The sequence below is a fragment of the Nipponia nippon genome, unplaced genomic scaffold, assembly GCF_047370975.1.
Source record: "Nipponia nippon isolate SJK-2023a ecotype South Korea unplaced genomic scaffold, ASM4737097v1 scaffold_14, whole genome shotgun sequence".
Taxonomy (NCBI): domain Eukaryota; kingdom Metazoa; phylum Chordata; class Aves; order Pelecaniformes; family Threskiornithidae; genus Nipponia; species Nipponia nippon.
The window spans coordinates 4,299,173-4,317,647 of record NW_028262330.1 but is presented as its reverse complement, the minus strand read 5'-3'; the positions used below and the strand labels follow the sequence as shown (position 1 = coordinate 4,317,647).

Here is an 18,475-nt window from a genome sequence, read left to right as displayed (position 1 = left end):
CGTTAGAAACAGACTTAAAGAAATCTACCAAGTCATTTGTTCCAGGTGGATAAAGCAGCCTGTCCCGAGAAGCATTTAAATAGATGGTGACGGTTCCGCGGGATAGATCAGCCCGCGTGAAACACTGTGCTTGACCCAACCTGTCTCAGCGCTCCGCCTTGTCAGGGTTCTCCTCCTCAGCAAAAGACACGCGGTGAAACCCGGCGCTCGCTGGCAGCGGTGCTCGAGGTAACGCTACCTCCGCTCGCTCCGGGGAGCGGATGAGGCCACCCAACAGAGTCCGCCAAGTAAATATATTCTGAAGTAAACCAGCAAATTAAAAGGATAAGTTACAGGAATTACCCCTATTTTATTGTATTCCTCATTTTAGTGTAAGTAATTTCTTATTGCTTAATTTACAGTAAAGGCTAAAGCCTCCGACTGATTCCTAGGTGGGATACTATTAGCTTCTGTTCCTTAAACTACAACCACGGGGAACCTAAGTAAAGTATGTGAGGCTCTGCAGAGACCTGCACAGGAATAGTAGCAAGCCTGATTTGCTTTTTTAGCTTCCTTTAAAAGTCGGATTTTGGTAATTTTGAAAAATTTTCTGTTAGAGCTGGAAAAGTGGGATTTGTTCTCTCTCTCCTTGTCCGACCATTGGGGTTTTGCCTCATTACGTGCCTACAACAGCTCGAGAAAGTAAGCAAGAGCTGATTCAAGTAGCCCAAGTAGACAAAGAAGTGATTTGTGCTGTTGAATGACATAAGGAGTCAGTACTTTCTGTCCCTGAAATCCACACTCTGAAGTACACAAGAGATTTCCACCACCACAAATGTTTTTGAGTGCAAAGAGGAAGAGTAGCCTGCACCAGTTGTGGTTTTAAAGGGGATGGTATTAAGCAGGAGGCTTTCTAGGCAAAGGCCGAGTAGGATCATCCTTTGAGAATAACACCGCTCGAGAACTTACAGTGAAATCCTCTGTACGGAGCCTGCCTCCACTGCAAACCCCCGTGGGTCCTGAAGGCTCCAAATGAAATTGGTGTCAGAGCAGACTTCGTGCTGTGAGGCTGTGTCCAAGGTGTTCCTTGCTTTGCAGTAAATGTCTGCGTGCAAATAGCAACCATTGGTTTTTCTCCCCGATTGATCATAAAAATCCATAGAGCCTTCAAGTATTTACTTAGATAATAACGTATCTTCTCTATAGACTTCACTGTGGAAGACTACAGCGCAGCTGTTACATGGCAGCGCGGCCGTGCGCCGGCCAGCACGTGTGCCTGACCACTAGGAACAGTTAGTGATGTTTCTGGAACGGCCAGCCCAAATACCTACGTGTGCTTATATTTATCTGGTGGGGTTGACGAAAGGATCATCTAATTTACGGAGACACTGAGTAGTGTTACAAGGAAGTTATTTAGCACCTATGAAGCCGAGTATCTAATATGCCTGTGTAGGTATTTGCGTTAAGCTATTTGCTTTGATGGGAGAATGTGCCATTTTAAATTTACTGGAATATTTGCAGTATTTGAAGGGCAGTGTGGTGCAAGTATTCAGGTGAAGATTAACACCAGCGTGTACCAGAACAGTATTTGTCACAATGTCACCTTTACGTGGAAAATAGAGGTACAGGAATCATTTATGGCCCCATGGCCGTTCCCTTATAAAGCTGTAGTTTCATTATTTTAAAGGATATAACGTGCACTTTCATTTCTTTTCCACTTCATTTTTTTTATTCTGGAATAAAAATGAATTGTTGTTGTTTACAGCGTTGCATATTTTGACAACTGCTCTTCACAATTTTTTTTTAAGTTATCCTAGAACCATTTTCTCAATATACACAGTTCAGCTGAATCAAAATAATTTCACCAACTATTTCACAGAAAGGAAGAGATAAGGGGCGATAGAGAGAAATAACCTAGGAAACAAGTATGCCAGCGTACAAAAATAGATGAGAACATTTGGAGATTGTAGGTATGCAAACATAGTCTCAATAACGGAGAATTTGAACTAGCGGATTATCCGAAGAGGTAATGCTTACCGGAGAAGAAGCTAGGTAGATGCAGAGATCCATTTCTAACGTCTTTAATTTCTAGGCAAATCTATAAGAGAGAGGGAGAAATAGCCTCCAAGTTTCTGAAATGTTCTCATCTGTGGGTGGAGACAGCAAGCAGCGCAGGCAGATCGCCAGCATTCGGTCTCGGTGCCTGCCCGCCTCGCGCGCAGCCGGCCGGGCACCGCGGGCGGGGGCCAGGGCTCCGTACCAGCCCCCGGGAGGGCAGGCAGGATGCGCACCGCTCCCCGCCGCCAGCTCGGCCACCAGAAGCATGGCTTCAGATTGCTCTCTGAAGCCTCTGCTCGTGCAGCCTGCCTGATCCACGGGCTCTGTCCCTAAATAGCTTCTCCTATTTGAAACACCCGGCTAGCTGTCACAAAGCCACCAGCAGAATAAATCAAGACTGCGAGCGTCGAGTGGAGAGTCAAACCTCTCTTGGACAGAATTGGAAAACTGGACTCTGTACGCAATCTGGATAGCATGGAGGTATGAACTGAAAGCGCCTGTCACAAAGCATCCAAATGACTACTAAGGCTACAGCAAATATCGCAAGGAATTCAGAACGTTATATATCCTCTATGGGTCACGAGTCTGTGCCATTTTCAGAAAAGGGATTTAAATAAAAGTGCTTCTACAGTGTCCAACCCTGGAACTGAAGCACACGCTCTGTGCTCTCTGGGAACACAAAGGAGGCTGCGAAGCACGTAGGAGCCACTGGAGCAAAATATGGCTAAAGCATTTATGTGTTATTGCTATGAGAAGTTTTCTGAGAAATATAAGTTACTGTGGCTCTGCTGAGCAAGCTCTTCTTCCTAATCCACACCACCTGTGTAGATTCATGGATAATTTGGTTCTGACCTAGTTAAAAGTACAAAACAAATTTTCCTATTTGCTTATTCAATGTATTCTGACATCTACTTCCAGCAAAGCCTGCAAAAAAACTCTTTCGTGAGCTGCACTTTGTTCCTCCAGGAAGAACATTTGGAGATGTGCTCTGCAGCTCGCAGGCCAAACGCAGTCGATTGCTGCGCTGCCATTCAAAGAAGAGACTTGACTTGGATTTAAAAAAATTGTATATTATTTTTGATTCAAAAGGATCAACAGCTACAGTGTGCCTGACTTGGCACAGCTCTGTAATGCTAAGGACAGAGAGTGTGGCATAGGCACCAGAACTGCAAATAAGTCTGGTCTTTATATCCATTCCTCAGAGCACAAGGATTTTTAAATCCAGTGCCGCAGCAGACAGACCTCCAAAAACGCAATTGCGCAGCCTCGTTCCTTTGTGTCGGCCACCAGAGGTGAGCTGGAGTGCAGCAGCGTGCCTGAACCTTTCCAGGGATGTCTGGAAGTCCCTAAGTGTGCTGCTCAGAAAAACACAGATTGCAGCTTACGCCTTCCTCACACTGCTACGGTCCTGTTCTCCTTCTTGGGCTGAAGGGCAGAGAGGGGCTTTTCCCTTGGCATATTCACCAGTGCTTCTGCAAAGTTTCAGGTCCTTCTTTCATTCGTTAGTCAACACCTACCATATATATTATACACATACACACACCTATATAAAGAGCCTCCAGAAAAATGTAGCATAGAATCATGTATTTGACAAAGCTGGCATCATATATTGTGCTGTGAAGAGTAAGACTTAAAATATTCTGTGCTAAACCCTATAGCCTGGCCCAAAGGGACCAGGGGTGGAGATTGTAATGGATATACCTTTAAATGCTGTAACCCATGATCTGAGCTGCATGTTATGGGAGTCACTACAGCAGGAACCACCTCACCCAGTGGAGGAGAAGCCTTCCCGAGAAGCAGCGCAAGTGCAGCAGCGGCCCAGCCTGAGCTGGCTTTGGAGCCCGGTAACGGCACGCAACGCACCACCACCCCTGTCCTGAGGGACCGCCATCACGGATGGAGCCCAAAGGACTAAATGAACTCAGTGGCCATTTTTGTGGCTATTTATGGACATTTTACAGACATTTCACAGGGGTGGCCCATAGACTAAGGGAATGATATCTGTGTATTGTATCCAAGGAGGGGAAGGGGGGTGGTGGGTAATGAGAACGTACTGGATAGCGTGGGCCCTGAGCATGATGTAAATGGTATGGAATAAGGGGTGGAGAATGTGCTGGTTTTGGCTAGGATAGAGTTAGTTTTCTTTATAGTAGTTGGTATGGGGCTATGTATTAGATTTGTGCTGGAAGCAGTGTTGATAATTCAGGGATGTTTTGGTTACTGCTGAGCAGTGCTTGCACAGAGTCAAGGCCTTTTCTGCCCCTCACCCCACCCCACCAGTGAGGAGGCTGGGGGGCACAAGGACACGGCTGGGACAGCTGACCCCAGCTGACCCCAGGGCTGTCCCACACCGTATGGCGTGATGCTCAGCACGTAGAGCTGGGGGAAGAAGAAGGAAAGGGGGGGACGTTTGGAGTGATGGCGTTTGTCTTACCCAGTCACTGTTATGTGTGATGGAGCCCTGCTTTCCTGGGGATGGCTGAGCACCCGCCTGCCGATGGGAAGGAGTGCATGAATTCCTCATTTTGCTTTGCTTGCATGCGCGGCTTTTGCTTTACTTACTAAACTGTCTTTACCTCAACCCACCAGTTTTACCTCTTTTCCCCCCCGATTCTCTCCCCCATCCCACTGGGGGGGAGTGAGCAAACGGCTGGGTGGTGTTTAGCTGCCTGCCGGGTTAAACCACGACAGAGGCACAGTGAAACCTCTCCATTAGATTGCACCAGCACCTCCTGTCATTTTCTATATCCTCTTTAAATCATCACCAATGTGTACAAAATAATTTTGTTCTACTTAAAGACCAACTTTGAGGAGGTGACTGATTTCTGCTGATCCTGGAGGTGGTTTCACAGGTTTCATTGTACTTGAAACTTCACAGCTTCCACTGAAGGATTTGATGCATGTATGTATCAGTTTAGCAGAGTACAAAAGTAGAATAATTTTCATTCTTGCCTCATATTGTTGACAAAGTATGGTGTCCCCTACCAAAACTGTTTCTTTTTACTTGACAACTTATCAAAGACTCATTTTTCTAAAGCCCAACCACCAATCTTAATATTTGTTTTAAAGGTCATCAGGGCTCCAATACTTGCAATAAGTTGCTAAATTTCTACTAGCGAAACTTATTTGCAAATTTCGTCCATAAAAATGAAAATTTTCAGTAGGTAAAGAAAAGGCATTTACATTACACTCACTAGCATTGGTCAAAAAAAGGAAAAAGCTCACCTCGCATCTTTCAGTCGACCGTTGCCTAGAATTTACAACCGGTGTCCCAGCCTTAACTCTCAGGCTGGCCACACCTGTGAAACTCTCACTTCAGGTCAGTGGAATTACGCCAATAGAGAAGTCATGAAAAGACTGGATCAGGTCTTAAGATAAGACTGATCCCTGCACACTGAACTGGGACAGATTAAGGACTGAAGGGAGGCTTCTGCAGCGCCTGCATCTTTTGTAGCACCCATGAATAAACCCACCTACAAAATGGCAGAACTGCCTCTGACTTGAAGGGGAGAAACATCATTGGGTACTATGACATTAGACTAGAAAGTACGTCCATTAAAAAGGGTGCATCTTCTCACTAATGTACTGAAACTAGACAAACTACTTTCTGTCAACAGACGTCCTCAGCTCTTGGACCCGGGAAGCTCTCTTATTCCATCGTCATCATCCTCAGAGCAAAGCAAGCTTAGTGCGCTTGTTACGGGATGGATCCATGACGTTGTCTGTGTCACATGGCTAAAAAGAAACAAGAAAAAAAAAAAAACAAAAAAAAGAGGTTTACCAGTCTCAAAACAAGAAATACCAGATGGAGTCTGGAGTTGTAATGATCATTACAGCGCTTTCAAATACAGAATTCTCTTTATCTTGCTAACTATGAGATTTTACAAACAAAATGCAGAGTCTTCTGGGTGCTAGAACCTGGACTGAAGGTCTCAGATCCCAATACATTAGAGCGAATGCTTTTGTAAGAGACTCCTGATACAGACTGGTGACATTTCTTGTGAATTAATAGGGCTGTAGACAACTAACCCAGCAACAGTGTACAGCCCAGCCAAGTCAAGTCTTACAAAATGCCAACAAGCTAGCAAGGTATTAACATTGCCATCATACCAGTTAAAGGCTGAGGCATAGTGGTCAAGAGGAAGTTGATCAAATGTGGAATCACATCACAGAAATACGCTCGCTTTGTTAGAACATGAACTAATATTCTAGCTTCATTAAGCCATTCCTCTTCTTGCAGAAAAAGGTTGATGAATAAATCCAAAAAATAATGTTCTTTACCTGTCCTCTAGACCAAATTCTGGACATGCTTCCGCAGCCTTTACACATGTAATAAAAGGGAGTCAGTACTACTTTTTAAGGCTTAAACCCTACATTTGACACGCAGTCTAAACTGCTTTATAGTTTTTGGTAAGATCCTGTATGAATGGAAAGAACCTGATCAAGGCTCGGTAAGGACAGATAAACGGAATGGGCTTACTGTTTGCGGGTGAGAACACTGTACACCTTATGATTGGTGGTATGCATGCTAGCCATACTGTGTGTGGGCAAGACACAGCCTCTTCTCCCTTCTGGAATAATGTGTTCTTGGTAAAGGAAATAGCTTCTTTTCACTTAAAAAAAATCTTGCTAATAAATTCACAGTTTTTATAGTCAAGTCAGTGCAAAGATGAATTTTGTAATATAAGTTCATTACAAGAACTAGCTGAAAAATATTGTACATGTAATATACACCATAAAAGACAAACAGCTCTTCTCACAACTTCTACCATACCTAACGCACATGCCTGTGCTCACCTTTCAGGTGCACTGGTTTAATTAAATATGAAGTGCCATGATGGAACTACTCTAGATTTACCTTTTCAATTGAGAACTGATTTTGTCTTTCTATCTTCAAGAACGCTCTTGAATATCTGATTATGGAAATTGATATGTTAAAGTAGGAATATGAGTCAATGTTCCCCTACGCTGAGTCGCTGAGTTATGGGTATGGGGACCACTTTTCCAGTCAAACTGTCACGCTATGATCTTACCTTGTATTCACACCTTCCGTTTGAGTATACCGAGCTCAGAATAAGTTGGATATGATGAGGACAACAATACTGTTCACCAAGAGGTAAACATGATGCTAATATAAATCACATCTTGAGCTGTGTTAACCTCTCTCTGAACTGGCAATCTGTGAATTTAGCCACTACTTCAATTGAAACAACACCCGAGGAAGGACCAAGCAAGAAAAACACAATGTGGAAGATAAAGGCCGTATCCTCAGTTCTTATCCTTAAAAAAAACCCAATAAACCCAAAAGCTCCAGTTACATGTAAAAGCAATGCATAAGTGCTTTTTTCGGTCAGAGCAGCACCGGATGGGCTCATTCCTTCACCAGTATATTACAAAAATGTGCATCACCTTACTGGAGCCATAGAGATCAATTAAAACAGAAGGATAACTGAGCAGAACAACATGTAGCTACAGAAAATACAACACAGCAGATACTGACTATTCTCAAGTACAGTAATCATTTCATTCTAAGAAATGAAACTATTTTTACTAGGAATAAGAGCAACTTTCCAAAAGTTTGCAATGTTTACCTTTAGGAAGTCAGATGATAGCCAACATGAAGAATATGAAGAGAGTCCTCATACAATGTTTTATGAGAGATTTGTGAATAAAATTCCATTTTAAGAGGAAATCTGTCTAATCAAGGATATAATTCCCATTATTCCACAACACAGGGAAATATATGTATTCATATTTATAGTCTGAATATATTTATATTTGTAAATATACTATGGAAAATGTCTTTGCTGAATTTTTCTGCAATGTTTTCTATACTGTCAGGAAATGCCATAAATTTTTTTTTTTCCCCCCCAATTAAAAAAATTAGTCATTATGGCTTAATACTGAAGATATCCCTCTAAACTGAAGTCCCAGCACGTGATTTCATTTATCTGCATAACAACACAAAACTCCTTCCAATACCTGTGGCATCATGGGAGCTGAATGAACTGGATTCCAGCCATTCCAGCTCTGCCAATGCAAGATTTATTGCCTGCAGTACTATTGTAAGTGTTTATATTGCCTGCTTTTATCAAGCCATTTCTCAGCAATCCATTACTGAATTTAAATAAGAACAAAATTATTTTAAAATTTTATTTTCCCCCATTTGACTTCCTCATGTAGCATGCCTTGACCCACTGTGTACCTAAATCCTTAGCTCTATTTTCCCATGAGCATGTAGTATCTATCCTGTGAAATGGGAGACACTGCACAGGAGTAGAAGAGTTATGTGGAAAAGCATTCCCGGGTCTTTGATGTAACTTTGTTAAGTGTTCATCCTTCAGAAGATTTTCCTCCTACGTGCTTTAGGACCAGGAGGCAAATGATAGCAAGCCTAACTTTCTGCTAACTGCTGTAAGAACTGGATTTTGTTCTTATACAAATTAAATGCAAAAATGCTCCAGATCTTTAATAGTGCAGAATTGTGGCATTGAAATCAGGATTACAATTTTCTATATTCAATGACTTAAACATTGTTTAATCACCAGTAAGATAGAAGAGCGCTAGTTTTCATCCATTTTCAAAATATATGGGGCCAAATTTTGCTCTAATACCAATCTGGAGTAAATGCTTCTGATTTGAACCCGGTTCTTTTAAACTTGCACTAGACTTTACCCCATGAACACTTCTAGTAGGACAGTTTTGTTTAAACCCTCTGCCAAAATCCTTACTAGGAAAAGAACTCTTATAAATAAACACTAAGTCCAGATACCATGTCTCACATTGTAGACAGACACACACAATACGTACAGATTATTTAGGTACAGAATAAATGTATAAACCCCTCTACTATTTATTTTTAGCTCTCCAAAAGTGCTGTGGCTAAAGAGCTTTGACATAATCAGTCCGAAGAGATAATCCCAGATTTACTGGTTTGCAGAACATTCTTGTATTAGAAATACATTCTCCCCGATTTGTGTGTTAGGGCCAGCAATAAAAGTGAGAGGGAATTCAAATCTACCTCTAGGTTTTGCTTAATTGATGAAACTGTTTTGAATATTACAGGAACATTTTGAAAGCCAGCATTACAAATTCTAAATGTAAAACATTTTCCATTTGCAAATGTTCTTGTTCAAAAGATTCATTTCACATTTTCAGAGCAATTAACAATATTTAAAGATTTTTAGGTTTTCAAACAAGTCCTCGCTATCGGAGGGTAGCCAAATTTATTGTTAGAAAACAGAAACATTAGATCTGGAAATATGTCAGTAGCTTATTCTGTCTTCTTAACATTAGTAAAGACAAATTTCAGAGCTTGGAAAAACAAAACATGAGAACACAGGGATTTTTTGGCAAAGAAATGGTAGCGAATTATTTAAAATACCATTATAATTACCCTCCTTATGGCACTTACTTATTTGCATGGAAAATGATTTATTTTAAAATGAGAACTTAAGACAATCTTTTAAGAAAAGAATAATTCAAAGGAAAAAAACGTCTGCCTCTTTGTTAGATTTTGAGCATTATCAAGACATGCCTTTCACCTTAAACTGTATTCTCCAACTAGGGCCAAGCTTGGGGCCTAACAGGGAATCATGAGGAGTCTTGCAGACAGCACGACTGCTGTAGGTCACTGTGCAGGCTGCTGAGCGGCAAAGCACTCACGCGGTATTCTTTGAAGCTGTGGTTCATTTCTTTTTTTCTCCCCTTTGACATGGGACCACATCCGTAACACCTGGCTGAATTTTTCCAGTGCACCAAGGTTACTTAGCTTTAAAAGGAGCAGTCTAGTGCAAGACCCATTTGTTTGCGATCTGTTCAGGAGACAAGATGCAGCCTTAAACAATTAATCAGCCAAACTCTCATAATGAGCATTATTCATTAGGGGCCAAATAGAATTTAGTTGTATCTGAACTTGGAAAGACAAATTCTGGCCTCATATGAACCCTGTGCTGCTCTACCAAATTGAGCAGCACTGAAGAAGATGAAAGTGAAAGGACTGCTCCTGTGAAATAACACAAAACCCAAGGTAGCTATTTTCCTCCCTAAAAGAACATACCCAATAACCGGATCCATTTAAGCCATACTATTACTTTTGTTAAACTTTTAACCTTTCTTATCTTACATTTTGATTTCCCAAACTTCACTAGCCCTTTAAAATGCAATAATGCTCAGCTAAAGAGTACTGATGCTTGATGGAGCTTGTAGCGATCTGTGCACGACTGAAATTTTTTGCAAAGGCACTGCCGCAGTGTAGTACTGCTGACAGCCACAAGGCCGAGACCTAGGAAACTGCACACTCCGAAAGCTTCAACCCTTAGTACTTTCACTGTTGTTTTTGAAATAATCATTAAAAAAATGCAGCAAATAGCACTGCCAGATGTAGGTGCAATGGGTTGGAAGGGGACATGCTCTGTACTACCCAGAAATATATTTCATATTGTGCTTTTTCATTTTTAGACTTACATGCATATCGTAGTGGGAAGTTCTGAAGTTACTGTGGAGGGAGTATATGCCATCTGCTAGATGACTAGCTCTGTGGGGGACTACGCGGTCCTGTGTTACTCACTAGTATGCAGCCCCCATGCAGTGGTGGTTTGCAGGCTAACGAGGGCCAGAGCAACAGGAACATAAAGAACAAAACCACTGAATGAAGATCTTGAAACTTAATCCTTCATCTAGAGGTTAGACCATCTTCCCTGCTTGCTCTTGCACAGAATCTGTCTGTCTAGCTCTTTGCTGGTCTACACACAGTTTTGCAAGGTTTAATTACTGCCTTTGTCTTTTGTTGCTGGGCCTTTCTGTTTCTGTTCGCCTTGTGCTGAGAATAGCCTTTTGCTTTGCAAGGACACCTTTTTCTCTTTAAAAGCCGCTGTCCCAAATCTTGCACCTTTGAGAAGGTACCCAGCTCTTTCATCCCTATTTTACTTACACTCTCTAACTTGCTAATGCAAGTCTCTTGGGCCATGGTCAACGTTCCTCATGCACCTTCTGAAACACTGCACAATAAGAAAATGTACCGTCCAAAACAGACCCTGTACAAACATGGAGTAGTCCTAGCTTGCACCAGGCACCTTGAAGACCTTCACGTCTTGGAAGGGTGAGACAGAATCACCCTTCCTCATGCCAGCAGGTGGCAATGGAGTATCTAAGGGAGTACCAGGGAGCTGCCACTCCTGCAGGCAGACCAGAGGGTCATGGCAATCACAGACATTTTAGTTATCGCCCAGCCCCCTCCCATGACTGTGGGGTTTAGATAAATACAGCGAGATTTGGTACACAGAATGGTCTAAATGCTGGAAGTGTGCTAATTCTGTTGCCCTCAAATCTCTACCTGATGGTATTTCTAAATCGCTTTACAATCTGCACAAGCAGACTGACTATGATGTGTAGTCACTGGTGCTGCACCTGACACGTTTTGTGACTGCGTTCCTAAGTTTATTTAGGATTGTATGATTTTTCAGAGCAGAGCTATTTCTCAGCTTTCAAGAGCCAGTGCTTTTAACACTTTGCTGTTGTCCCTTATGAATTTAAACTTGTTATTAATTTTTTGTTTCTCCAGTGCCAATGTTTATCATGAAATAAGCTCTGAGAGGCAGCACACACCTGCAGACCCAGCCGTGATATCAGCCATGTTTGGTATCCCCTTGGAAGATGCCAGTGGTTGGAAAGCAAATGTTAACTGCTGTAAGGGGATACCAAGGCAAGCAACTGAAAACTCTTGCTATTTTCAAGAGCAAATACTGGGAGGATCTGCAAGGAATAACTTACACTGAACTGTAACTAAAGGATTTTAATTTAGTAGATGAGCAATTAGAACAAAATAAAACAACTGAGTGACGTTGATGCAAATATAATCAATCAATTCTGAGAGCATCTGGGGAAGACAGTTTCCAGACATGGAACCTATAGGCAGTTTGGGAAGGGGTTTTATATTGTATTTATCAAAATCTGATTATTTGAAATGAAATGTTCCTTTTTCTTTCCCCTTTTTGTTAAAATTGGTTTAAGACTGGACGCTCTTTCAAGACAACGTTTCAAAAGGAACATACAGCATATCCTAGTACCCCAGGAGATGCTGGGCAGGTCCTGGAAGATGGCAGTGACCTTAACATTTATTGGCTGTAATAAGATTGAGAGCATGTGTCACCTCATGGAACTGTGTCCTCAGGCGACATAAATGTTTCTTGTCTTTCCCTCAGGGATCGCAGATTTTGCTTGAGTATTAATTAAAGATTGAGGGATATAAAGTGAAACCCCAGAAGACAGTCTTGCTATTTATTCCTTGATTAAACCGATTAAACACTTGTCTACTAAGGAAAATCTGTGAGCAATTTCAGAAGGCAGTTATCACTAGGAAGAAGATTTAGATAGCCAAATCGTGTGCTATATCATTAAAAATTGTCAACAATAAACAAATGGTCCAATCTAAAACAAAACCAGTAATAACAGTAGGATCTGAGCCAAGGCTGAATAAGCCCAAAGGTTTGAGTGACAGGATATGCAAACTTTTCAGTTTTAAAGCACTACCTGAAATCTGTCTCAGCCCAGTATTAGCCAACTGCTATTACAGTGCTGTTTTAATATATGCAGTTACTCATAATCCTGTGTCTCTAAGTGAACATCATAAAAATTCTGGTGCAGTTTCTTTGCAGATGCACCAGAACATAAAGATCAGCAGTGTTAGTTTTGTGAAGAATTGTGCAACCAGTTTGCTCCCTTTATATCAATCCTGTCTTATCCTCACAGGCCTGCTACCTTGATAAGATAGATGTTGCAGACTTAGGCCAAGATCACGTAAGTTTTTTTTCTACCACAGCCTGGAGCATGCTCAAGGCTTATGTTGAAACTACATGTGTACTACAAGGAACTGAAGCCTAAGCGATGGCTTAGGCCCATGCTTCAGATGAAACACAGACTGAGAAAACCTTGCTCTGCATTGTTCTCCTTCTGATGGCTCTCCCAAACCCCAGGGAGCTCTCAGAACTGCTGGTGTACGTGACTTACTTATTCCACAAGTGCCAAATCCTGCCCTAACAGGAAAATTTAGTAGGAGTCTGAACTTTCACATTTCCGTTCCTACTCACAGAAGTAACTAGATAGGAGAGAATTACACCTTTGATCACATCGGTGAAAACTACCCAGCGGAGGTAGCAAAAATCAGCACACTGATTTCAGTAGGATTTGTAGGTCTAGAGCAAAAAATAATTTCAGCTTCATGTATTTTCTCACGGAAGAAATTTTAACAGCTGCCTTACATGATAGGCCAGAACCTGGACAGAGCGTGCAGTTATCTGTGGAAGCTGAAAGAATGTTTCTCCATTTTGGTTCTTGCTATTAAAAAACAAACAACCTCTCAGGAAAAAAAATTGCCCAACCAAAAGCAGCTTAAGGTCTTAACATTCTTGTATTACAAGCTCATGTTATCATAAAATCCAGTGCCAAGTTTCCTAGTTTTACATCTGAGGTTATTTTCCTTATAGTCATGCAAAATTATTTCAGTGAAAAATCAGAGAAACTGAATTCCCTACAACCCAAGTACCTGGCAATAAACCACTTCTAAACCTTAGAAATTATTTTTAATTTTCATCTTATCCCGGCTATCTGTAAGTCTTCAAGAATTTTTAGTTAGCAAAATATCTTACACTAAATCATTGCTGTGTCTTTTTATAAGAAGTCTTTCTTCATTCATCAGTGACTGTGAACAAAGAACAACCAAGGGGCATGATTTTCAAAGAAAGAGGACTGTTACTTCTGGCTATATTTATTCCTAGTGACCAACTTGAGACACAGCAAAGAGTGGTGTACTTCAGATGGCAGGCACTAACACACTGTGAAAATAAAAGTTCTCTGAGTTGTCTCAAGTTGGTTATCCAAAAATCAGAGAAAAAGGTCAGGATTACCCAAATTCATATGGTGACATCTGAAAGTGTTCGAACTGGCGTTGAGCTGATGGATGCAGAGAGCTTTGGATCGTTATACATTAAAAAGTACCACTTGTTTAGTGCTCCGCCAGTTTTATTTAAATATTTGCAACTTTCTGTAACTATATAACCATTCTTTCCTCTATTTTCAGATAGGAGGACTTGAGGATGACAGGTAACAGGAAACATTTTCGAAAGCAACCTCTATTTTTGAGTGACATGTAAAATAGGCAAGGTCCCATTTTAAGAGATGCAAAGTAACTGCATCTTTCTTTGAACTCAATGAAAACAGAGGGCACTCCACGCCTCAAAATACCCATTCCTACTCACAAAACATAAAAGTTATTAAGATGGGGACACCTACAACGATGATTTTGATAACTGATAATGTTGGTGCAACTAGCTTGCCTACCGCTATACAGGGAGCTGGGAGCAGAGCTGGTACTGGATTCAATCCGGGGGAATTTCGATTGCATGTTCAGTACGGCAGATCACGGTTTTTCTTAGTTTGCTGCTCTGAACTCACTGAAACAAACATACAGACGTTTACTTCTAGATCAGCTCTGCTATGATTTGAACTTCATTGAACTTGATTTCTTCTAGGAAGGGCCACTCCAACCACTACTTAGATAACCTGCAGATAACTAGTACGTTGTAACACGCTAGTATGTACTGGAATGGGACAGCAGAGGCGAAGCTGAACGCACCTCAGCATGTTGGGTTTTGAGTCCTTCCTTTATAATGCAGTAGAAATGTGTCGAGTGCACCTATCAAAGGAACAGCTTTGTTTTTTCAATTTAGCATGCAGTAAGGAAAATCAGCTGTGATTTATTTTCCTCTTATGATGATACCTTTAGCTCTAGTGCTATAAAACATCAATGTTTATACTACAGAAGTTCTTCATCTATCACACATGCTTTGCTATTCTTAGTTCAGTCATAAAATCATAAACAGTTTCTGCGAATGCTCAGCTTTCAGTAAAATTAACGATGCCTCCTTCCCAAGCAAAACCAAACAAAATAGAATATTATAAGATATATAAGTATGATGTCTTGGCTTTTCAAGTGGAAGCCTGATTTGTTAGGTATGATTTCAAAAGCTACCAAACACATCATGTGTGGTTTTTATTAATTGTATTTTACAAGTATTGACTGTAGGCTCCTACTTAACATGAACCAAATTCTGTTCTCAGTTGTACTGGTATGCTATCAGAGCACTTCCATTGCCTACTTTGTCACAGTGAAGCAGACAATGCTTCCATGTGAAACTTTTGATTTTTAGATAAAACTGCTGAAAGATAACCCTAAATCAAATATTACTGTTTCCCCTGTGGTATAAGATAGAAAACATCACAGACCCTAATACATCTAAGGGAAAAGATCCCAAAATATTGAAGTATCTGGGAACTTTTTCTTGTCTTTCAGGAAAATTTAATTTAAGACAAATGTTCTTGAGGAAAATAACAGTTAATGTGGAATAGTTGGAACCTAGTCCTATTAAAAAGCTAGAAAAAACAGTGTTTACAGGGGCAAAATTCACAGCTGGTCCTTACAAACTGTATACATATGCAAGGAGTGGGTGGGAGTGGGAGGGAGAATAGCAAGGCCCTACCTAATTTTAGGTGCCAGTCTCATGATACAGAGCTGCCATATGTTAAAGGTGAACATAGTGGGAGGATGGAAGAGATTAACTATAATGGGTTTTCTGGGAAAAAATTAGTGTCCCAGCTATGCTTTTTTATGCTGTTCCTGTGTGATTCTAAACCACCGGTGTATAACCGTTAGTTAATTAGCATATATGATACTTCACTGGGAGAGCAAAGTTATGCATAGACTCTTCCTCCTATTTAAAAATCAAACCCAGAAGTTACTAATTCACAAAATCCATTCAGTGACAGAACACGCTTTCTGTTTGCACTGCCGCAGTGCTGTGGCTTCATGAGGACTTTAATGCCGGAGCAGACAACAAAAGTGAAATTTTGTTCTAATAGCGGTTACACCACTTAGTAAACCCATTCAACGTTACACCTGAACTAAGCCTGGGCAAAACCAGCCACATGATTAGCTTTAAAAGTGAACAAGAGGAACCTTCTCTTACTTACAAAACTTTTCCCATCCTAATGCCTCCCAGCTGACTGGTAACTGCATAAATACACATCTGGATGTAGATGATACTTTATGAGGGCTTACTAGCCCCTTTGCGTTTCGGGGTTTTACAGATAAAATGTCTGTTTGGGACATGAATTTATACTAGAACATCGGTAATTGCATTTCTCTTAACGGAAGAACAGCCATGTTACTCATCTACTAAGTAAAATTAATTAATATCTAACTTTTTTACCTTGTTATGTGGGGCTTCTTCAATACACTGGTCCTCCAAGTTCAAGACAGACATTGGAAAAATTGGAGAGGATCCAGTGGAGCGTCACCAAGGTGATTAGAGGGCTGGAGAACTTGGCACGTGAAGAAATGGTGAAGGAGTTGGGTTTGTTCAGGCTAGAGAAGGGAAAGCTCAGGGGGTGGGGTGTGGGTGTCTAATCAAAGTCTTCCAATACCCAAGAGGTAGTTATAAAGAAAATGGAGGCACTCTTCTCTCAAACGTGTGGCGACAGACAAGAAACGATGGGCACAAGTTGCTTCAGGGGAAATTCCGTCTACGTTAAGAAAATATTCTTCACTGTGAGAACAACTAAACGCTGGAATAGGGTGCCCAGCTGGGTGGTGGAATCTCTCTCACTGGAAACATTCAAAACTTGGTTGACAGGGCTCTGGATAACTTACTTTTCAACAGAAGATTAAACGAGATGACCTCCAGACATCCCTTCCAATCTAGACTTTTCTATGATTTTATTCTATGATTTTGGAATTGCAATGGTCTGCTGAAAACCCCATTAGGCTACATTGAATTATCACTCCGAGCAAAGGAGGTCAGAATCTCAACTCTTCTTAACCAAACTGGCTAATATAAACAGTGACAGAAATACCAAATGTCAACTGGTGAGGAAACAGGCACCAGTAATGTGTTTCTATTACGCATTAATCGATGGGCCATGAATCTGGTGCTATGTATGAATGACTGATTTTATTGCTACATGCAAAATAAAATAGTGCTCTCCATTACTTCAAAGTACACCAGGTTATCCTAAAACATATCCGGGGCCAAATTCAACCTTTACTCTCCAGCAGGGGAAAAGCACAGCTATACTAGCAATGAAGCTGATCCCTCCCTTTTAGTCTCCTGGTGTAATTTTTGTTCTTCTGATAACTGTTATTTTATATTATATTAGTCAGACACTTGAACTGGCTTTTTTTCCAATGCATACTGAGATGTAACTCAGAGAGGCTTACATTAGTTTGCTATTTCATGGTAAACCTGTACACATGACCTTAATGCCTAGCACAGATATCACGTCAGTCTAAAAAGGTAGTTTTCTCACACTTACCAGTACTTTATGACTGATCTTAGCAACCTGGTTGATTGAAAATAATTTACTGAGAGACTGAAATGATTTCCTGAATAAAAGAGGTGATTTCAAAAATTGACTTAAGGTGAGTATTCATCGACAAGATACAGCTTTCCGCGGTAGGTACAGTGAGCTGTTCAGCCTCTTAGGAATACAGCCATGTAAATGTTTTATTCATGTCAGTTATTCACATAAGTGGGTTTCACTTTAGTGTGTAACACAAGCCAGCTGGTTTGCTTCTTTTAAACTCTGATTTCTCATGCACTTCATATTGCTACACCCCCTTCAGAGATATTTATGGAAATTTCACAGCAAGCTGTCTCAAGCTTATGTGCTATTAAGATTCCATTCCGGGGTGTTTACTGCATTAGATTTATAACATATAGATTTATGGACTTAGCTACTTGATGGCCCAATAAAGCACATTGGAACTGAAGGCAACCAGTAATTAAAATAATATTTGATTGTCCTTAGCATATTGTAAAACTGTCGTGGATTTAAACAGAGCCATTGCAGCTTCTATATAGCCTCACAGCCTAACTGCATATTAAGACAACTGACAATTCACATATAAGATCAGTTTAATTGTGGCTACGCTTCAGGAATTATAACATGTTTTTCTGTCTGTTTGTAGACGTGGAAGTGGGCTACTGTTGAAATACTCTTAAGCCCCTCATGGCCTTGGCTGTTCTAAACACCAAAGAATGAAAGGATTGAAATTCACAGCCAGAGAGAACAAGAAGGTTACAGTATTAGTACCAGGGCTGTAAAGTATCAACTATTCTGCTGATCCCCATTTAAACAATTAGATTAAATCCTACTGAAAAGGATCAGCTGCTAAGATGCACCTCAAGCTAAGTTCCTCCTAGAAAAAGGTATTTTCAGCGTTGGGTAGAATTTTCATCATGAAATCTCTACCCTTCAACGTTAGAAACAAGGGACTTCTAGAAACAAGGGACTTATGCAACCCCTGCTCCTTGCTCTAAATAGTTAACTCTCTCAGACTGACTTCATACCCATTACAAAGTGTAGTAAGAGGTATCAATTTTCA

The 18,475-nt window shown here is 40.8% G+C and overlaps 1 protein-coding gene across 11 annotated transcripts in view; it reads right to left on the bottom strand.

Annotated features, from left to right (window-relative positions):
• Positions 1-1,694: 1,694 nt before the first annotated feature.
• Positions 1,695-18,475, bottom strand: part of STXBP4 (syntaxin binding protein 4) — an 82,654-nt gene continuing 65,873 nt past the window's right edge. For all 11 annotated transcript variants that reach the window (XM_087750614.1, XM_087750620.1, XM_087750624.1 and 8 more), the window contains one exon: positions 1,695-5,772. In XM_087750614.1, coding sequence (XP_087606740.1) covers positions 5,661-5,772 — 112 coding nt within the window. In that variant the 3' untranslated portion in view covers positions 1,695-5,660. The remainder of the gene's footprint in view (positions 5,773-18,475) is intronic.